This window comes from Pleurodeles waltl, chromosome 12 (genome assembly GCF_031143425.1).
Source record: "Pleurodeles waltl isolate 20211129_DDA chromosome 12, aPleWal1.hap1.20221129, whole genome shotgun sequence".
In the NCBI taxonomy this organism is placed as follows: Eukaryota; Metazoa; Chordata; class Amphibia; order Caudata; family Salamandridae; genus Pleurodeles; species Pleurodeles waltl.
This window is the reverse complement of record NC_090451.1, coordinates 624,453,336-624,476,024: the sequence shown is the minus strand read 5'-3', so window position 1 is coordinate 624,476,024 and position 22,689 is coordinate 624,453,336. Positions and strand designations below refer to the sequence as shown.

At 47.2% G+C, this 22,689-nt stretch overlaps 1 protein-coding gene across 1 annotated transcript in view; it reads right to left on the bottom strand.

Moving 5' to 3' along the window:
* CCT3 (chaperonin containing TCP1 subunit 3) overlaps positions 1 to 22,689 on the bottom strand; it is a 193,033-nt gene that overhangs the window by 35,585 nt on the left and 134,759 nt on the right. Inside the window, exon 13 of the mRNA XM_069217997.1 lies at positions 8,574 to 8,705. Coding sequence (XP_069074098.1) covers positions 8,574 to 8,705 — 132 coding nt within the window. The remainder of the gene's footprint in view (positions 1 to 8,573; positions 8,706 to 22,689) is intronic.

The window sequence follows — 22,689 nt, the reverse complement described above, 5'->3', positions numbered from 1 at the left end:
TCCACAACTTCAGAGAGTGATATGCACTGGCCTTCAACACGAGATCCTCCCAACGACCTTCCACTTGTGAACACTCATCTGCTAAGCACTCTTGGAGAGGACGCATTTGAAGCCTAGAGTGCAGTACAATTGCAATGCAAGATGCCATCATCCCTAAAAAGCGCATAACTGTGCAGAGTCTTAACGGATGATCTGGCTGAAAAAGAAATACAGCAGAGCTTGAAAAACTTGGATTAGAGTGGGATAGGCTTTCTCTGCAACGGAGTTTAGGGTTGCCCCAAGAAAGGGTTGAATTTGTAATAGCTGTAGATGGGATTTTCCCAGGGTTATGATAAAGGCCAGAGTGTGTGGTAGCTAAAAAGTTTTTTTGCATGTGAGTAAGACGTTGTTTGCTTGAGCTCTTTATCAACCTATCTTCCAGGTAAAGGAAGACATGGACGCTGCTCCTTTTTAAATGAGGTGCAACCACAGCCAAACATTTTGTTAAGAAGCTGGGTGTGGTGGTGACCCCAAAGGGCAGAACTTTGAATTGATACCACAAACCTGAGGTAACACCGGTGTGCTGGGTGGATTGGTAAGTGGAAGTAGGCATCCTTTAAATCCATGGTGGTCATAAAGTCAACTTGTCCTAAGAGGAGTATGACATCTTGGAGCATAATTATGTGCAAATGGTATGATTTCATGTACCTGTTGAGAAGTTGTAGGTCTAGCATGGGCCTGAGAGAAATATCCTTTTTTGCGATGGGAAAGTACAGCAAGTACACCACTCCCCTTTTTACTGTGGTGGTGCAGCACTGGCTCCCTTTCTACTAATATAGCCTTTATCTCCTGTTTGAGAAGGTGTAAATGTTTGAAGTGTGTTCATGGTAGCATGTTTAGTGGTGTTTATGCGGGTTCCAGGCAAAACTCATGTTCCACAATAGGTAGGACCCACTGGTCGGCAGTGATATTGCACCACTGTGATAGGCATCCCTGCAACCTTTCCCTGACAGTTATTGTAAGGCAGAGTCACTGTTTAATGGGGGTGGCAGGCTTAGCCGCTTGTCCCTCACCTCTGCCTCTGTTATTCCCTCTGTATGACCCTCTCAAGTACCCCATTAGTTTGGGTATGCTGCTGTTGCTGCCTTTCCTGCCTGAGAATGAATGCCCAATATGCTGTTGCAGAGAGTCCAGCTCCTCCTGCAGCTGCTCGAGATTCTGCTGCTGTACCTCAGAGCCCTCCGTAGAGGGGTGACTGTGTTGTTTAGTATGTCTGGACTTTGAAGCAACTTCTTATCCAGATACTTACGTGGCCTCCGAAGTAGTTTCCCTGTTGGCACCCGTTTCGACTCTGTTGTCAGTCTGGAGCCCGATGTATGTTCCGGTGCGGATAGTTTTTTTGGCTATGAAGTGTCTCTCGGCATTGAGAATCTTGTCAACATCAAAGAGTGTTTGCTTCTGGAGTTTTGGCTCGGTGCTGGAGTAGATCCCAATGTCAACTATAAAGCTTTGGATCAGTGCCGGCCAAGTCTTGAAAGCAGTGGCGGTCCGAACAACTAAGAATGAGGGCTGGAAGCCGACCCCCCTGGAGGGGCGGAGCGTGCCTTGTTCGGGTGTGGTAATCACTGTGTGGCCGGCATATCGCTGTGTGGAAGGCTGATGCAGATCTGGGCTAAACACTTACCTGCCCCAGTGTCTATTTCCTCTTCAACTTTCTCCTGACATCTTCCCCCAAATTATCAGGGATCCTCTTGTTCCTTCTCCGCTCTATTGCGCGTCATGTGAGGCGTCAGTCCCGACGATTCCGGATGGTCTTCTTAGACCTGAATGCAAGGCAGGCGGAGCAGTAAGTCTCACTGTGTTCTGGTGAAAGGCACAGGTTGCAGAATGCGTGCTGGTCTGCCCACAAGCACTTGGAGTGGCACTGTGAACAGTATATGAAAAGTGTCTTCATTAAGCCGCAACCATTCTGGAAGGCGAGTCACACTGAAGAAGGTCCAGCTGGGCCACAGCCCAGTACGAGATCTGTCTTGACGTAGAAATAGCAGAAGTTGATAGAAGAAACTGTTGTGTAGATTGTTCTGTAACTATCAAAACAGAGAAAATTCGAGAGGCCCTGACAAAGTCTGCCACACGGAATCGACTCAGAGCCTCGACAAAGCATGCTGAATCAGATGGGAGGAAAATAACTATGGAGTTGATGTTCATGCGTAAAACTGCATGAGAGAGGAGTCAATAAACCTCATGAATCAAAAGACTTTCTTCAAACGAAAACAAGTTGTACACGTCCGATCCCAACACCAGATGGAATGAGTATGCACAGCATGTGTATCTACACCTGCACATGCCTAAAATTGAAAATGTCACTTACCCAGTGTACATCTGTTCGTGGCATCAGTCGCAGTAGATTCGCATGTTCTGCAATAGCTCGCCATCTGGTGTTGGGCCGGAGTGTTACAAGTTGTTTTTCTTCGAAGAAGTCTTTCGAGTCACGGGACCGAGTGACTCCTCCTTTTGTCTCCATTGCGCATGGGCGTCAACTCTATCCTCGATTGTTTTTCCCCGCAGAGGGTGAGGTAGGAGTTGAATTGTAGTAATAGTGCCCATGCAATGGAGTGACTAAGTATGCACCTATTTAAGGTTGAGATGATACATATATAAATAATTGAAGGTAACTTCCAAACTGCTACAGGCTCCCGGGGAGGCGGGTGGGCACATGCAAATCTACTGCGACTGATGCCACGAACAGATGTACACTGGGTAAGGGACATTTTCAGTTCGATGGCATCTGTCGCTGTAGATACGCATGTTCTGCATAGACTAGTAAGCAGTTATTTCCCCAAAAGCGGTGGATCAGCCTGTAGGAGTGGAAGTAGTCTGAAATAATGTCCTTAATACGGCTTGACCTACTGTGGCTTGTTGTGCGGATAACACGTCTACACAGTAGTGCTTGGTGAATGTGTGAGGCGTAGACCATGTGGCTGCCTTACATATTTCTTGCATTGGGATGTTTCCTAGAAAGGCCATGGTAGCACCTTTCTTTCTGGTTGAGTGTGCCCTTGGTGTAATGGGCAGCTGTCGTTTAGCTTTAAGGTAGCAGATTTGGATGCATTTAACTATCCATCTGGCTATACCTTGTTTTGAAATTGGGTTTCCTGCGTGAGGTTTTTGAAATGCAATAAAGAGTTGTTTAGTCTTTCTGATGTTTTTTGTTCTGTCAATGTAATACATTAATGCTCTTTTGACATCTAATGTATGTAGTGCCCTTTCAGCTACGGTATCTGGCTGTGGAAAGAACACTGGAAGTTCCACTGTTTGATTTAGATGGAACGGTGAAATAACCTTTGGCAAAAATTTAGGATTGGTCCTTAGGACGACTTTATTTTTGTGTAGTTGTATAAAAGGTTCCTGTATAGTAAACGCCTGAATCTCGCTTACTCTTCTTAGGGAAGTAATGGCGATGAGAAATGCCACCTTCCAGGTTAGGAACTGTATGTCGCAGGAGTGCATGGGTTCAAAAGGTGGACCCATAAGTCTAGTTAGGACAACATTTAGGTTCCATGAAGGAACAGGTAGTGTTCTTGGTGGTATAATTCTCCTAAGGCCCTCCATGAATGCTTTAATGACTGGTATTTTATATAGGGAAGTTGAATAGGTAGTTTGCAGGTATGCAGATATTGCTGCAAGGTGAATCTTAATGGAAGAGAAAGCTAGGTTAGATTTTTGCAAGTGAAGCAAGTAACCCACTACCTGTTCTGGAGTTGTGTGTAATGGTTGTATTTGATTAATATGGCAGTAGCAAACAAACCTCTTCCATTTACTTGCATAGCAGTGCCTGGTGGATGGCCTTCTTGCTTGTTTTATGACTTCCATACATTCTTGGGTAAGTTGTAAGTGCCCGAATTCTAGGATTTCAGGAGCCAGATTGCTAGATTCAGCGATGCTGGATCTGGGTGTCTGATCTTTTGGTTGTGCTGTGTCAACAGATCTGGCCTGTTGGGCAATTTGATGCAGGGTACCACTGATAGGTCTAGCAGCGTTGTGTACCAGGGTTGCCTTGCCCAAGTTGGTGCTATCAATATGAGTTTGAGTTTGCTTTGACTGAGTTTGTTTACCAGGTAAGGAAGGAGAGGGAGAGGAGGAAAAGCGTAAGCAAATATCCCTGACCAGTTCATCCATAGGGCATTGCCTTGGGATTGTTTGTGTGGGTATCTGGATGCGAAGTTTTGGCATTTTGCGTTCTCCCTTGTCGCAAACAAGTCTGAGGTGTTCCCCAGAGTTTGAAATAAGTGTTCAGAATTTGGGGGTGAATTTCCCATTCGTGGACCTGTTGGGTGATCTCGAGAGAGATTGTCTGCGAGTTGATTTTGTATCCCTGGTATAAACTGTGCAATTAGGCGAATTTGGTTGTGAATTGCCCAATGCCAAATTTTTTGTGCTAGCAGGCTTAACTGCGTGGAGTGCGTCCCCCCCTGCTTGTTTAGATAATACATTGTTGTCATGTTGTCTGTTTTGACGAGAATGTATTTGTGAACTATTATTGGTTGGAAAGCTTTTAGTGCTTGAAAAACTGCTAGAAGTTCTAGGTGATTGATATGCAGTTTTGTTTGATGTACGTTCCATTGTCCTTGTATGCTGTGTTGATCGAGGTGTGCTCCCCACCCTGTCATGGAAGCATCTGTTGTTATTACGTATTGTGGCACTGGGTCTTGGAAAGGCCGCCCCTTGTTTAAATTTATGTTGTTCCACCACAGAAGCGAGAGGTAAGTTTGGCGGTCTATTAACACCAGATCTAGAAGGTGACCCTGTGCTTGAGACCACTGTGATGCTAGGCCTTGTTGTAAGGGCCTCATGTGCAGTCTTGCGTTTGGGACAATGGCTATGCATGATGACATCATGCCTAGGAGTTGTAATACCATCTTTGCTTGTATCTTTTGTGTTGGATACATGCGTTGTATGATGGTGTTGAAATTTTGAATTCTTTGTGGACTTGGAGTGGCTACTCCTTTTGATGTGTCTATTATGGCTCCCAGGTATTGTTGTACCTTGCGTGGCAGAATTTTGGATTTTGTGAAATTGACGGTGAACCCTAGTTTGAAGAGGGTTTGTATGATATGATTTGTGTGATTTGAGCACTCTATTAACGAATGGGCCTTGATTAGCCAGTCGTCTAGATATGGGAACACATGTATCTGCTGCCTTCTTATGTGTGCTGCGACTACCGCTAGACATTTGGTAAAAACTCTTGGTGCGGTTGTTAATCCGAAAGGCAGTACCTTGAATTGGTAATGTATTCCTTTGAATACAAACCTTAGGTATTTCCTGTGCGATGGGTGTATTGGTATATGGAAATAAGCATCCTTGAGGTCTAAAGTTGCCATGTAGTCGTGCAGCTTTAGCAATGGCAATACTTCTTGTAGTGTGACCATGTGGAAGTGGTCTGATTTGATGAAAGTGTTCACTACTCTGAGGTCTAGGATTGGTCTCAGTGTTTTGTCCTTCTTTGGTATCAGAAAGTACAGTGAGTAAACTCCTGTGTTTATTTGTGTGTTTGGCACTAATTCGATTGCATTCTTTTGCAATAGTGCTTGCACTTCTATCTCCAGGAGATTGGAATGGTGTGTTGTTAAATTTGGTGCTTTTGGTGGTATGTTTGGAGGGAATTGTAGAAATTCTATGCAATAACCATGTTGGATAATTGCTAGAACCCAAGTGTCTGTAGTGATTTTCTCCCATGCTTTGTAATAATGACCTATTCGTCCCCCCACTGGTGTTGTGTGGAGGGGGTGAGTGACATGTGAGTCACTGTTTAGTAGTAGGGGTTTTGTTGCTTTGGAATCTTCCTCTATTTCTATGGAATTGCCCTCCTCTATATTGTCCCCGAAAACCTCCTCTATACTGTCCTTGGTAACTGGACGGTGTGGCTTGTGAGGTGCTGGCTTGTGTGCTTTGACCCCGAAACCCCCCTCGAAAGGGCGTTTTACGGAATGAGCTGTAATTCCCTCTGCTCTGCGGGGAGTAGAGTGCGCCCATGGCTTTGGCAGTGTCCGTATCTTTTTTGAGTTTCTCAATCGCTGTGTCCACTTCTGGACCGAACAGTTCTTTTTCATTAAAAGGCATATTGAGAACTGCTTGTTGAATCTCTGGTTTAAATCCAGACGTTCGGAGCCATGCATGCCTTCTGATAGTTACAGATGTATTAATTGTCCGTGCAGCTGTATCTGCAGCGTCCATGGAGGAGCGGATCTGGTTGTTGGAGATGGCCTGTCCCTCCTCAACCACTTGTTTTGCCCTATTTTGTAAGTCCTTGGGCAGATGTTCAATGAGATGTTGCATCTCGTCCCAGTGGGCTCTGTCATAGCGCGCAAGTAGTGCCTGGGAGTTCGCGATGCGCCACTGGTTTGCAGCTTGTGCTGCGACTCTTTTACCAGCTGCATCAAACTTGCGGCTTTCTTTATCTGGGGGTGGTGCATCTCCAGATGTGTGAGAGTTGGCCCTTTTCCTAGCTGCTCCTACAACGACAGAGTCTGGTGGCAGCTGTGTAGTGATGAAAACCGGGTCCGTAGGAGGCGGCTTATACTTTTTTTCTACCCTTGGTGTGATTGCCCTACTTTTAACCGGCTCCTTAAAGATGTATTTTGCGTGCCGGAGCATACCAGGGAGCATAGGCAGGCTTTGGTATGAGCTGTGGGTGGAGGAGAGTGTGTTGAATAAGAAATCATCCTCGACCTGTTCTGAGTGGAGGCTTACGTGGTGAAATTGTGCTGCTCTAGCCACCACTTGAGAGTACGCGGTGCTGTCTTCTGGTGGAGATGGCTTCGCAGGGTATGCCTCCGGACTGTTATCTGACACTGGGGCGTCGTATAGGTCCCATGCGTCCTGATCTTGGTCACCCTGGCTCATGGTGGTGTGAGCTGGGGAGTGTGATGGAGTTTGTGCTGGTGAAACGTCAATCACGGGCGGAGGTGAGGGTGGTGGTGTAACTCTTTTCACCACTTTTGGTTGTGGTGTTTGTTCCGTCTGGAACTCCAACCTCCTCTTTCTTCTAATGGGGGGAAGGGTGCTTATTTTTCCTGTCCCCTGCTGAATGAAGATACGCTTTTGCGTATGGTCCACATCAGTTGCTTGTAGCTCTTCCTCAAACCTATGCTTCTGCATTTGGGAGGTTAGCGAGTGCTCTTCTGTATAAGAGCCTGAAGCTGGGTCGCTTGCAGTTTGTTTCGGCATCGAAACTTTGTCTGCGTGTTTTTTCGGCTCCGAGGTGACTTTTTTCCTTTTCGGGGCCGAAACCTCTCGGCGTCGATCTGTTTCGGTGCCGCTGTCTCGGCGTCGAGCCATGTCCACACCGGCATCACGGTGTCGAGGCTTGTCTCCAGCACTTTCTCGGTCCCGAGAAGGCTGCGTGCCGGTGTCTCGACCGGAGTCGGACGATCTCGGCACTGTTTGGGCCTTTTTCGGTGCCGACGGTCGGTCACCGAATTTATGGGTCGAGCCATGGCCTGGTGGCAGTGGCGTCCCCTGGGCCTTGTAAATGTTTCTCTGTGTTGTTTTCGACGTCTTACTCACAGTTTGTGTATCGTCGAATCCTTCGGAGTCTGAGTCTTGGATCGAGAAGGTACCTTCCTCTTCCTGTTCCTCGAACTCCCGTTGGGCTGTCGGTGCGGACGCCATCTGAAGTCTTCTGGCTCGACGGTCTCGGAGTGTTTTTCGGGACCGGAACGCACGACAGGCCTCGCAGGTGTCTTCGCTGTGCTCAGGTGAGAGGCACAGGTTGCAGACCAAGTGTTGGTCTGTGTAGGGGTATTTATTGTGGCATTTGGGGCAGAAACGAAACGGGGTCCGTTCCATCGGCGTTCTTCAGCACGCGGTCGGGCCGACCAGGCCCCGACGGAGGATCGAAAAAACTACCCCGAAGGGCACCGGAGCTCTTCGATCTTCGATGCGGTGTTGAATGTAAGTACGCCGATCCCGAACGCAACAATACCGACGAAAATCTTCTGAAATTAGCTAATTTTCCGTTCCGAAACTCAGAGCGACAGGAACACGTCCGAACCCGATGGCGGAAAAAAAACAATCGAGGATAGAGTCGACGCCCATGCGCAATGGAGACAAAAGGAGGAGTCACTCGGTCCCGTGACTCGAAAGACTTCTTCGAAGAAAAACAACTTGTAACACTCCGGCCCAACACCAGATGGCGAGCTATTGCAGAACATGCGTATCTACAGCGACAGATGCCATCGAACACACAATTTCCCAACAGTAGCAAACAATGTATGCACATGATGTAAGATGTATGCTACTCAACCCAGGACTGATTTTGTGGCTGTGTGAGTGAAGCATCCCTTAGTACATCTATCCCTGAAAACAGCCAATACTATCACAGCCTATCCTTTTCAGTGCTATGCAGTATCAATAACTTAGCAAATGTCTTTCCTGCTTAGTTCTGTAAGTGCTATCTCATGTAATTTGCTTTCCCAACCACATCAATCATGCTAGGTATTATGACCTCCAAGTTGATCTTCACTTTATTTTGTTAGTCCTCTTCTACCTCATTAAAAATCCCCGCCACAAGTAAAACCTGGTGTTATCCTTACTTCAACTGCAGTTTTGTAGATTTGTAGTTTTACTGCTAGCGGCTCCCAAATTCCCAATTCCTTCATGTCAGTCAGTGTTCCAGTCTCACCATTAACACCCCACGATTGACTTCCCTCTTGGGTATGTTTTGCCTATTGAAAAAAAAAAAAAAAAAAAAAAAAAAAAAAGAAAACGCATCTTAATGACAAGAAGTACACAGTAACGGAATTCCGTAACACAGCATTCCACAAAATACATATAAATGTATTTCTTTCATACTGTTTAGACTGCTAAGCAGCCAAAAGATTAGCACCACAAATGCCATGTCATTGGATAAGATTAGTGAACCTTTGATGCACATAATAGTCTTAACAATAGTTATTAAGTATAAGAAACCTTGGCAAAGGTAGCATTGTGCTCACTGAACTGCTATACAGCTAGATCAGTGGTTCCCAACCTGTGGTCCGGAGACCCTTGGGGGTCCGCAAAGCCTTCGCAGGGGGTCCGCAACTGCTTAGAAAATTAAATATTAAGAGGTTAGGTCCCCAGCTGTCATTAATAACACTCTTGGGGGGTCCCCGGGTTCCAGTAATGATAAAGTGGGGGTCCACAGAAGTCAAAAGGTTGGGAACCACTGTTGTAGATTGCATTAATTTAGCAATAAAAGGTGCAGACTTGAAAATTTGTGCATCAATCTCCGTTCCAGCATTCGCCTACTTTTAACATACAGTTACACATTTATAAAACCATTTCTAAATAAAACCAATATGATCCGTTTTGACTAGTACATCATTTTGGACGGGGCTTTAAGGTGTCCAGAACGGAGGGAAAAAAACTGGCCGGACTTACATTTAAAACAAACATTGGCAAAGCCAATATGTCTTGACTATACAAAAGATTAGCTCTGCAATGTGTTTATCATATTGTACACCAGTGTAGCTGCTGTTCAGCATGGCTCACATTTAGTGGTGTGGAGTGTCAGAGTAGTGTTGTAGAGTGGATTTGTTGGAGTAGAATGTTGTAGGGTGGTGTAGGAGGAGCAGAGTGCTGTAGAGGTAAGTAGAGTTCAGTGGCAGAAAGTTGTAGAGTGCAGTGCCGTAAGAGTGGAGGGGTGAAATAGGGTGGAGTGGGTTGAAGAGGACCGAGGTAACCTGGTGGCTTGGGTTGGAGTTCAGTGGGGTGGATTGAACTGTGGTAGAGAGGGGTGTTTTGGGTGGGGTGGGGTGGATTAGAGTGGGGTAGATAAGATTGGAGTGGATGGATTGAATTGGAGTAATAGAAATGGGGTGGTGTGGATTGATTTTGGGTGGGGTGGAATGATTTGTGGTGGAGTGGAGTGAGGAATTAGATTTAACTGGGGTAGGTTGGATTGGACTGGAGTGTGTGAGGTGCACCGAATTCATTGGATTGGAGTAGGGGTAGGGATGTATTGAACTCGAATGTGCTGGGTTGGATGGATTGGGGTGGACTGAACCGGGGTGGGTAGATTGGATTGGGGCAATAGACTGGGGTAGAATGAACTGGGTGGCGAGGAACAGAGGATTTTTTTGAACTGGATTGGGGAGGAACCAAGTGGGCTGGACTGAGCTGGGGTTGGTGGATTGGAGAGGAATAGAGTGGGGTGGGCTGAACTGGGGTGGGTGGAGTGGATTGGGGAGGAACAGAGTGTGGTGTATTGGACTGGGATGGGTGGAATGGAGTTGAGTGGAATGGACTGGGGTGGGGGGATGGAATGGGGTGTATTGGACTGGGGTGGGGGGGGAATGGAATGAGGTGAATTAGATGGGTTGGGATGGGGTGGACTGGAGTGAGGTGGATTGGACTGAGGTAAATTCGACTGGATTGGTGTGGTGGATTGGAGTTGGGTGGGGTGGACTGGAGAAGACTGGTGTGGCAGGAAATTGGAGTGGGGCAGATTGTTTTGTACTTGAGTGAACAGATTGGAGTGGGCATATTGTTTCAGACCAGAGTGGGGCAGACTGGAGTGGGGCAGATTGTTTTGGAATGGGGTGGGGTGAGGTGGATTAGATTGACATGGGGTGAATTTGACTGGGGTGGGATGGATTTGATTGGGGTGAGGTGGATTAAACTGGACTGAAGAGATTAGACTGGGGTGGACTGGAGCGAGGCGGATTGCAGTAGGCAGACTATTTGCAGCGTGGGGCATATTGTTTTCTATTCAAGTGGGGTGGATTGGAGCAGGGTGGATTGCTTTGGATTGGAGTGGGACAGATTGGATTGGAGAGGGGCGGAATGGGCACCCATAGCAGCCCTGGCAAATTTATTCAGACCAGTCCCCATAGGTGCATAGCGAGCAAGTCTGGCCACTACAATGGGACTTTGGGGCGGGGGGGGGGGGGTGGGGGGGGGGGGGGAGATAATGGGTGGGGGGACAAAATTGCAAAAACAGTGCATTCTACAACACATTTTTCATTATTAAACATTGTATACATTTTTACAGCATAGTAAATTATGACCTTATAGTGCAGCAGGATACAGCAATCTTTACTGGGGCTCTTCAATGATTTCCTCACCATCACCATCTTTTAGTGCCTCTCACCGCCCCATAACTCCTCTCTCACATGCATTTCATTTTTTCTATAGTGCCTCTTACCATCATAGGATGTTGGAGCATTTTTTGGGAGCACTTCACAAAACACACACACACACACACAATGAATCATACATGTATAAATCAGTGCATAGAAAATGTTACATAAGACCAAGGGACTACAAGCTGTAGGATTCACGTCATCCATGCTGGTAGCCATTTTTTTTTTTTTTTTTTTTTTAAGTGCTTGGTCTGGGGGAAGTTTAGGAAAGCACCCTTTTTGGCATGGCTAGCCCAGACTCTCTCTGGTATCTGATGTAATTTCTGGTGAATGTGCACTGGGTTCCTGCTAACCAGGTCTTCAGTGACAGATATAATTCCCCAAACACTGCACAGCTCTTTTCCCAATTGGCAAAACCTTTAGCACCCTATGTACGTCCCTAGTAAATGGTACCCCTGGTGCCTAGGGTGCTAAATAATTATCCCTAAGTGCTGCAGCACAAATTGTGCCACCCTAAGGGACCACTCGCCTAGCACATGCAGACTACCATTGCAGGCTGCGTGTCTTGGTGCAGAACTAAAATGAAAACACAACATGGCCTATGTGCCATGTCCCCTAACAGGGTGCATTATATTACATTTGAGGGAATATCTGCAAAAGCAGATATGCCCCTTCTATGTCTTTGTCGATTTTCAGATATAATAAGTGACCAGGGAAGTCATTTTAAATACATGTGCTGGACAGTGGTCACTACAAGTTACCCCGCTACATGATGGCTTCACTGAAGTTAGGGATGTTTGGTATCAAACATCTCGTATTGGTGAACCCACACAGATGCCAGTGTGGGATTTACCAATACATGCACCCAGAGGGCACCTTAACGGTGAGCCCCTGAAAACCTACTAACTACCAGTCTGTTAACTGACTGGTCCTGACCAGTTCAGCCACCTTAGCCATGTTTCTGACCCCACCAAGGTGAAAGACAGTGCTCTCGGAGGCCAGAGACAAAAACCTGCACTGGGTGGGGGTGATAATACCTCCTCCAGACAGGATGGACATTCCAGGGCGGGAACCTTCAGAGGCCTAGCCGTCTTTGTAATGCGACCCATGTCTCTCCAAATGGCGGAGATAATCCCCCCGCCCCCACTTCTTGGCAGCAAGACATACAAGAAAATTAGGCAGATTAGGAGGTATGCCCACTTCATGCTAGTACCACCCCCACTAAGGTGGTTGCTCACTATCACTTTAAAAAGTACTTTTAGCAAGTCAATGGGTGGGAGTTTTCCCTGATACCAAGGTACTGATAGTGTGTCCCCCTTAAAGAGAAAAGCTAAAATTATGACGAGAGGGATATGTTAACTTCTTGGTGGATTTGGCTATAGGAGGTATGAACAACTCTGGGGACCCAATCATTTAAGTGGTGTTTTGGAGTGCGATACCCATTAATGCCAATTCTACGACTACCTCAGGAGTGAAACCATCCTCCAGCAAGAGCTGTGAGACTCCTTGATTTCCCAGAGAGTGGTTAACCTCTGTTAGAAACTTTGCCTTGGTCATAGCTGGTCTTGCATCGGTTTAGCTGCCTTTTTGGAGGTGACCACCATGGAACTAACTGTTCTTACAAGGTTATCTATTCTTACCCCATATTCCCCCAGACGGCTGAACTTGATAAAACCACATTTCACACCCAACTCAGAACTGCTGCTATGATGATGGAATCAGGCTAGCTGCATTAGATGCATACTATTTTTGACCAATGAAAGGGATTCAGCAGTATCAGACCGTCCAGACACAGTCTATAACAGACTCTGACCTGACTGGCTTTTTGTAATGTTCTTTGAAATTGTAAAGTGAGAGGCTATCCTTTGCAAATCATACAGCAACAAACTGACAAGTCTTTGCAGTTATCCAGAGATGCACTTATTGAACAAGTTACTTACCTAGCGTAACTAAATATCTGGTAGAGACAATATTTAGCCACAGATTCCTTACCTTTGATTTTCCCAGGCGTCAGACTGGATCCAGAAGAATTTGTGAGCAGTACCCCTGCACGCAGGTAGGTAGGTGGCTTAATTCGGTTCTGTGAGTCATCGGCGTCGTATGTGCCAGAAGTGACGTTGCTGTCACCTATATATGCCACCTCGGCGCGCGGAAAATCAGTTACTTTTCATGACTTTCCACGCCAGGAGCGCAGAGCTATGAAGTGGACTGACATTGGTACGTCCAAAATAGGACCCTTAAAGGATAGTCCCTAAGCCTACAAATCTGTCAGCAGAGCAGGGAGGAATGGGTGTGTCGGTGTAGGAAGTTGGCTCTTTATTTGATATGCTTTTTGTATTTTGCATTGGTTTATGAAAATAAAAAAAAAGTACAACACAAAAAAAAAAGAGATATCGTGCAAAGAGCCAGGGGTTCCTTACCAGGGGCTTATTCTAGCAATTCCAAGGTGCTCTTTCGGGGGGGGGGGGCAGGGGGGTAGTGTGGTTGAGCAGCCTTAGGCTTATCAGAGAGGAGTATTAGACAGCTGCAAATACATACACAATCAATAAATGAGACAACTCAATAAGGAGATTCACATCAATTTACAAAAATAACAAGTATCTGTATATATATTTAGGCACCAGGATCAATACGATCAGGTAGGTACATTTTGCAAGAAAAATACTTTCAGGTTTTATACGTCAACACTGCATTTTTCAGAAGTGGTAAGCTTATCCTATGGAGAGAGAAAAAAAAAGTACTGCATTCAGGTACAGCACAGCGACTTACGGGACCAATCTATGGACTTAAGGTATTGCGCAGGGGTCAGAACCACATCAACAGGTCACACGAGGCCGCCAGGTACAGAGGTGTAGTACGGCGTCTGATTGGCCCGGTTGAATATAGGCTACAGGTTTGGACAGGGAGTCCAGTCAAAAACCCACAGGTGGGTTCAAATCTTGAGATGCTCGGAGAAGGAGGGACACCTTCGGTCCTCTTCTCCATGGGCGATGGGTGCAGAGATGTCCTGAGGCATCTGGTTTTCCCCACCGGGAGCACTCGCAGTTGAGGGGGCCCGCGAGCAGAGGCTGCAGGTGGAATCAGCAAGTCTACAGTAGTCAAGTTCAAGGTGGGCTTGGTCTCTGGTGGGTTGGGGGACCACATTGGCCCACCTCAGCTCAGGCTAGGTGGCAAGGGTGCAGTGGTGCTTTCCGGTGTCAGGTTTTTGTAGTCTGTAGTCCTCTCAGGTCTCTTGGGGTGTCTGCAAGATGCAGGGAAAGATCTCTGCTGCTCCACGGAAGTTCTTGGGTTTTTATTAATAAGGGGTGAATGGGTTCTTGTCTGCATCGCTACTTTGAGTGAAGCCAGATCTGTATACCTGGGGTGGTGGGGGTTCTTTGAAGCCCCCTCCCTGGGAATGCAGATTCGCAGGTCATCCTGTTGAGTGGGGTGTGTAAACACCTCTCCCAGAGTAGGCTTTGTTTCTGACCGCCCAAGAACAAAGACTCTCACCCTTGGGGGTCAGAATTGTGCCTGGTGGTGGCAGGCTAGCTATAACTAGTCAGTCCGCACACTGGTAGTTAGTAGGTTTTCAAGGGGCACCTCCAAGGTGCCTTCTGGGTGCATGTATTAATAAATCCATCACTGGCATCAGTGCAGATTTATTAATACAAGATATTTGATACCAAACATCCTTGGGGGACTCATAGTGACCAGTGACCAGCACATTTATTTAAACTGTTTTCTCTGTTCACTCACTAGGTCTAAGAATCGACAAAGACCTAGCAGGAGCATATCTGCTCTTGCAGATACGTCCTCACATGTAATACAATCCCCCTGCATTAGGGCTGTAAGGTCTGCTGTAGGGGTGACTTACATATATTGCATGTAAGTGCCATGTCGTGTTTTCACTTTTAATTGCACCAAGACACAGCCTGCAATGGTATTCTGCATGTGCTAGGTGAGGGTGGCACAATACATGCTGCAGCCCTTGGGGACCCTCTTTGGAACCCATGCCCTAGGTACATCATTTACTAGGGACTTATAGGAGGCCAAAGTTATTGCTAACTGGGGAGCAATTGCACAGTTTTAGGGAAAGATCTGCCACTGGGAACCTGAATAGCATGAACCTGGTGCTCTTTCAGTCAAAATTGCATCACGTATCAGGCAAAAAGTGGGGGAGACCATGTCAAAAAGTGGCACTTTCCTACAGTCGGTAAGGAATCTGAAGCTAGATATAGTCTCTCCCAGATAATCTGTTACCAAAGGTAAGTAACTTGTTGATCTGAGACACATCAAGGCACAGATTCCTTACCTTCGAATAGATATCCAAGCAATAATGACTCCGGCAGACACATTTTTCAAACTGGAAAGTCCAGTAGGACTGAATAGGCGAAATGGCCACCTCTGTGGGCTTAACTGTCCAGGCAGTAGTGTTTGGTAAGTGTGTGCAGGGATGCTCACGTTGCTGCATGGCAGGTGTCCAGGACTGGGACTCCACGTGCTAATGCATTTGTTACAGATTATCCTCTGAAAGAATGGGCTCTCAAGCCCACAGGAGGTCGCTTTTTAGTCAAAGCGTAGTAGATCTTTATATAGAGTACACGTTACCCAGTGCAAAATGGTTGGCTTCTGTACTGCTCGACCTGTCTTTGCTCCAACATATCCCTCGAAGGGTGGTTTGCACACCCGGTACTCTTTTGTGTGGTCAAGGATGAACAACAGGACTCTTTTTGGGTTCAGACTGTGGAGTCGCTCCTCTTCTTTAGAGGGATGTGAAGGAGCGTAAAAGGTGGACAGGGTGACTGACCGGTCCACATGGAATGGAGTTAACACCTTCAAGAGGAAAGATGCCCTAGTGCGAAGCGCCAGTTTGTCTGGAAAAACAGACAGGAATGGAGGCTTGGATAATAAAGCCTGCAGCTCACTCACTCTCCAGGCCGATGTTATTGCCACAAGAAAAGCTCTCTTGATGGTGAGTAGCCGGAGGGGACAATTATGTGGATACTCAAAAGGAGCACACATTGGGTAGGTGAGAACTGAACTGAGGTCCTACTGAGGCATAATGAAGGGGGCAGGGGGGGAGACATATGTACAAATCCTTTTAGGTTTTACAATAGGGGACTTAGAGAGATAGGGTTGGTCAGGCAGCTGCATAAAAGCAGACAGCAGAAAGGTAACCCTTAAGATTACCCAGAGCAGAACCCTGCTTGGCATGGGTAAGAATGAAGAGAAGAATATCACAGAAAGAGGATCAATAGACTTTTGTACAATAATTTACAAACCCTTGACAAAGGCAGGCATACACTGTCTTGGTAGAGGGACATCTGTGTGCCAGAACATTACAGAATTTGGGAGGAAGATCGAAAGCCGTCCACTGTCGCCGCTCAATCTCTACGCAAGAAAGTGGATAGTTTTTAGGTGAAAGACCCTCCCCTGCTCCTGCGAAATAAGATCCTCCTGATCGGAGGATCAATGCTTATGTTCAGAAGCTCAGGATACCAGACTCTGTGCCCAGTCTAGAACCACAAGGATGGCATGTGCCCCGTCGTTCTTGATAACTAGGCAGGAGTGGTACGGGCGGAAAGGCATACAGGAGGCCTGAACTCCACGCTAGACAAAAATCATCTCCAAGCTAAAGTGGCCTTGGAAACTCCATCCTGCAAAACCGCTGACATTGTGCGTTCTATTCAGAGGCAAACAGATCTAACCAAGGGTCTACCCATTGCTGAAAGATTCCCTGCGCCACTGCCAGGTGGAAACACCACTCAAGATCAGCTAGGCATCGACAGCCGAGTTTGTCCGCCCTGGCGTTCAGAGAACTTGCCAGGTGTTGAACCACCCGGGTTATGTCCTGCTGTTCCAGCCACGTGCAGAGGTGCAGGGCCTCTTGACAAAAGGTCCAAAACCCCAGCCCACCCTGCTTGTTGAAGTACCACATGGAGGTGGTGTGGTCCGTGAACACCTGCACTATCTTTCCCTCAATAAAGGGAAGAAATGCTTTCAAAGCTTGCCGGATCGCTCAGAGCTCCAGCAAGTTGATGTGGAGTCTGGATTGCGCTGGAGACCAGAGTCCTCTGTTCTCTACCTCTCCCAGATGGCGGCCCCTTCCCAGGAGTGACACATCTGTCACTACTGTGATCTCTGGTTGATAAAAGAAGAGGAATCTGCCTCTGACCCAATCACAGTTCATTAGCCACCACTGCAGGTCTTTTGCAGTTCCCTCCATGATCTGGACCATGTCGGACAGATTCCCTGATGCTGCACCCACTGAAACATCAGGTCCCACTGAAGAGCCTGCATATGCTATCTGGCACGAGTCACCTGCAGGATGCAGGAGGCCATGAGCCCCGCAGCCTAAGAGTCATTCTGACCAAAATCCAGGATAGACGCTGCAACATCGGTAGCATAGCCTGAATATCCAGGACTCGCTGCTCTGGAGGATAAGCCAGAAACTGCACTGTGTCCAGAACAGCTCCGATGAAAGGGAGCGTCTGAGAAGAAGTCAGATGTAATTGCAGAACGTTTATAGTGGACCCCAGCGAATGCAGGAGGTCCGCTTTAGTTTGGGGGTGGGAGACAATAGCCTGGGGCGAGCCAGTCTTCAACAGCCAGTCGCCGTGATAGGGGAAGACTAAAACAAACCCCTTATCTCCGCAGGTGAGCTGTGACCACCATCATCACTTTGGTGATCACTTAAGGAGCACTCGTAAGGCCAAAGGGGGGCATGGCGTACTGAAAGTGCCTGTGGCTCACCTTGAAACACAGGTAGTGGGGCAGGCAGGGTGGGAATTTAGAAATACAGGTCCAATGCTACCATCCGGTCTCCTAGGTTTAGGGCAAACAAGACCTAAGCCAAAGTGAGCATCTTTAATTTCTCCTTCTTGAGGAAGAGACTGAGAGTTCAGAGGTCTAAGATAGGGCAAAGGCCCTTGTTCTTTTTGGGTATCAAAGTAGCGAGAATAGCAACCACTGCCTACTTCCAATATCGGAACTCATTCCATGGCTCCCTTGGCCAAGAGAGCTGTGACTTCCTCACGGAGTACCAAAAGGTGATCCTTCTTCAACTGATTGCATGTTGGAGGCATAAGAAGAGAGGGGGATTTGAAGATGGGGGAGCCGCCCCTCCAAATGATCTGTAAGATAAACCTGGCTGATGTAGTAGACTGCCAGTGGTAGAGATGATGGCGGATTCTCTCACCAACTGGACACCCATGATCTTTTATAGTCAGGCTAGGAGGGTTTAGAGGCTGAAGCGGGTTGGTTTTTGTGGCCGACGTCTGGCTACCTAACCCTCAGGGTCGGTATTCACCACACCAAGCTTGCGCAGGACGGTGGCTGGCATAGGATTGCCGCCGTGGCGCGCCCCTTCTGTATCCACGAAAGGCAGACTGGGGGATGTGTGATCACAGAGGCCCAACGACTTGGCCGTAACCTGCAAGCCCTTAAAGCGTGCCAGCGCAGAGTCTGCCTTCTCTCCGAAGAGACAAGCACCTTCGAAGGGCATGTCCATAAGGTTTGCGTGGACATCCCCTGAAAAGCCTAAATGTCCTCAGCCAGGCAGGATGCTAAAGTGCTACAGTTGATGAAACCGCTCAGCCCAGCAAGTGGGTCGTATCCAAACCACACCTGATGGGGAACTTGGCTGCATCTCTCCCGTCCTTGACCACTTGGGAGAATGTCCCAGGCCTCTGCCGGGACTTGTGGCAGCACTAGTGTTATCGTGTCGCACAGTGTGTGGGAGTAGTGGTGCAAGAGGCATTCACTGATCGCAATGCTAGTCTGGTAGAAGGAAACATTTTCTTGCCTAAGGTATCCAGCCTCCTGGATTTCCTATCTGGGAGAGTGGCAGGGACCGTGCCATAGGAAGTGGAAGCCTGAACCACCAAGCTTTCTGGAGTTGGGTTTTGGGTGAGGAAAGATGGGTTCCGCGGGCGATTGTTCTGTTCACAGCAGTCCCTGTGCTGGGCTTGGATCAGGTTCCTGCCGGACATCTGTAAGTGCTTTGTGAAATGGGAGTAGGGGTTAAGAAGAGGAAGCTCAGGGCTGAAGCACTTCTGCCAAGATGTTAGTCTTGACTGCCACGAAGAGTAGTTTGAGGTTGCGGACCTCCGCTGCCCTCTTCACAACCATTGCCCAAGATGGATAAGTTACTTATCTGTAAATCCTAGTTCTCTTCCAGGGGTATCCTCAAAGTCATAAGTACTGAATATTCCCACCCACATGAGGGGACCCTGGAGCACATAGAAACATATATATATACAATAAATGTATATGTAAGAGAAAAAGTTGTGTAGAGAATTTTAGTACATATATGTCATATGTATGTGTGAGCAACCATGCAGACTATGTTGACAAAAAGGCAAAAAATGTCTTATTTTTATAAAGTTTTTCGTTAATAAAAAACTCTTCAATAAGAGTTAACACCTTTCTGCAGTCAAAGAGTAGAGTGTAGAAAGTATAAACAATCCCATATATAGAGAGAAAAACTGCAGTGAAAATACAGAGGCCAGTAGGCTGCACCCTAATTGACATAGCAGAACCAAAAAACTGGCACTGTGCCTTTGAGGTCCTGAGAACCTCCAGTATCCCACCATGCCTTAGAGGTGAGTGAGGTGACAGCTGGGTTACAGTTAGATCAGTTTTTTTTTTTTTTTTTTTTTTTTTTAAACGGCGATGAGAGGAATAGGCTAGACAATTAAACTGCTGTACCTCCAGAATTACATCCAGGAAGGAGGGTGGGTTGCTTATGAGTTTGATGAGGATACCCCTGGAAGAAAACTAGGATTTACAGGGAGCTAACTTCTCTTACAGGGGATCCTCATCATTCGTCATAAGCACTGAATGGATTAGCAAGCCCATCCCATATCCCTGCGGGCGGAGAGGTGGAAGCACAAGCAGTTTATTTGTATTAATTAAATACATTTCCCAATGAAGCCTGACCCACTTGAGTGTCTGTCTTCGCATCTGAATCTAGACAGTAATGCCTTGTAAAGGCATGTACTGATCTACATGTTGCAGCTTTCGGAGATGGGTACATTCTTCAGAAGGGCTGTCGTAGCCGCCTTGTCCCTTGTCGAATGGGCTTTAGGTCTGGCAGCCAATTGTTTGTTAACCAATTGGTAAGCAGTTACAATACATGAGACTATCCTCCTGGAAATAGTCTGCTTTGAGGCAGCTCTGCCCATTCTCATGGGGCCATAGTTTCTTAACAATTGATCAGATTGTCTGATATCTTTAGTCTTATAGAGATAAAACTTTAACACCCTTTTTTAAGTCTAGGGAGTGCAAAGATCTCTCTGCTGGCATAGATGGTTTGGGAAAAAACGTTGAAAGAGATATGGTCTGATTAATATGAAAGTCAGAAACTACCTTAGGTAGGAACCCAGGATGGGTTCCCAAAACTACTGTGTTTTCATGAAACACTGTGTAGGGTTCTTTTGAAGAGAGTCTGAATTTCACCAACTCTTCTGGCTGACGTAATCGAACAAGAAAAGCTGTCTTCCATGTAAGATGTTGTAAAGAGGCTTTGTGTATAGACTCAAAGGGTGGACCCATGAGTTTAGACAAGACCACATTCAATTCCCACAGAGGGGAAGGTGTACAAACTGGTGGAAATACTTTTCTCAAGCCCTCTAGAAAATATGTAACCACTGGCATTGTAAAGAATGACGCTTGTGAGGGCGATGTACGGTAAGCAATAATGACTGACAAATGTACCTTAATTGATGAAAACTGCAACCCTGATTACGCAAGGTGAAGGAAGTAGGGTAGAATAACGTCCTCTTGAGCCAGAATTGGATTGGAGCCATTCTGGATACATCACATGTAGATCTTTTCCGCTTGAATGAATAAGAGCGCCGTGTTGAGGGTCTTTTGGACTCCTTTAGAATATTCATGCATTCCTGTGAGAGGCCTAGATGGCCATACTGCAGGAATTCAGGAGCCATTCTGTCAAGCTCAGCGAAGAAAAGTTGGGATGAAATACCTTTCCCTCTAATTTGTGGAGAAGATCCAGTCTGCACTGAATCCTCCTGTGAGGCTTTTCTGATGGGTGGAAGAGATTCATGTACCACCATTGACGGGCCATTCTGGGGCTATTAGTATCATCCTGGGTTTGGCCATTGTAAAGAAATGGCTCCCTGTTGCAGTTACCCCCCACTTTTTGCCTGATACTGATGCTGACTTGACTGAGAAGTGTGCTGGGACCCTGCTAACCAGGCCCCAGCACCAGTGTTCTTTCACCTAAAATGTACCATTGATTCCACAATTGGCACACCCTGGCATCCAGATAAGTCCCTTGTAACTGGTACCTCTGGTACCAAGGGCCCTGATGCCAGGGAAGGTCTCGAAGGGCTGCAGCATGTATTATGCCACCCTAGAGACCCCTCACCCAGCACAGACACACTGCTTACCAGCTTGTGTGTGCTAGTGAGAACAAAATGAGTAAGTCGACATGGCACTCCCCTCAGGGTGCCATGCCAGCCTCTCACTGCCTATGAAGTATAGGTAAGACACCCCTCTAGCAGGCCTTACAGCCCTAAGGCAGGGTGCACTATGCCATAGGTGAGGGTACCAGTGCATGAGCACTGTGCCCCTACAGTGTCTAAGCAAAACCTTAGACATTGTAAGTGCAGGGTAGCCATAAGAGTATATGGTCTGGGAGTCTGTTTTACACGAACTCCACAGCACCATAATGGCTACACTGAAAACTGAGAAGTTTGGTATCAAACTTCTCAGCACAATAAATGCACACTGATGCCAGTGTACATTTTATTGTAAAATGCACCACAGAGGGCACCTTAGAGGTGCCCCCTGAAACTTAACCGACTATCTGTGTAGGCTGACTGGTTCCAGCAGCCTTCCACACTAGAGACCTGTTGCTGGCCCCATGGGGAGAGTGCCTTTGTCACTCTGAGGCCAGTAACAAAGCCTGCACTGGGTGGAGATGCTAACACCTCCCCCAGGCAGGAACTGTAACACCTGGCGGTGAGCCTCAAAGGCTCACCCCTTTGTCACAGCACCGCAGGACACTCCAGCTAGTGGAGTTGCCCGCCCCCTCCGGCCCCGGCCCCCACTTTTGGCGGCAAGGCCGGAGAAAATAATGAGAATAACAAGGAGGAGTCACTGGCCAGTCAGGACAGCCCCTAAGGTGTCCTGAGCTGAGGTGACTAACTTTTAGAAATCCTCCATCTTGCAGATGGAGGATTCCCCCAATAGGATTAGGGATGTGACCCCCTCCCCTTGGGAGGGGGCACAAAGAGGGTGTACCCACCCTCAGGGCTAGTAGCCATTGGCTACTAACCCCCCAGACCTAAACACGCCCTTAAATTTAGTATTTAAGGGCTCTCCCTGAACCTAGAAACTAGATTCCTGCAACAACAAGAAGAAGGACTGCCTAGCTGAAAACCCCTGCAGAGGAAGACCAGAAGACAACTACTGCCTTGGCTCCAGAAACTCACCGGCCTGTCTCCTGCCTTCCAAAGAACTCTGCTCCAGCGACGCCTTCCAAAGGGACCAGCGACCTCTGAATCCTCTGAGGACTGCCCTGCTTCGACGACGACAAGAAACTCCTGAGGACAGCGGACCTGCTCCAAAAAGACTG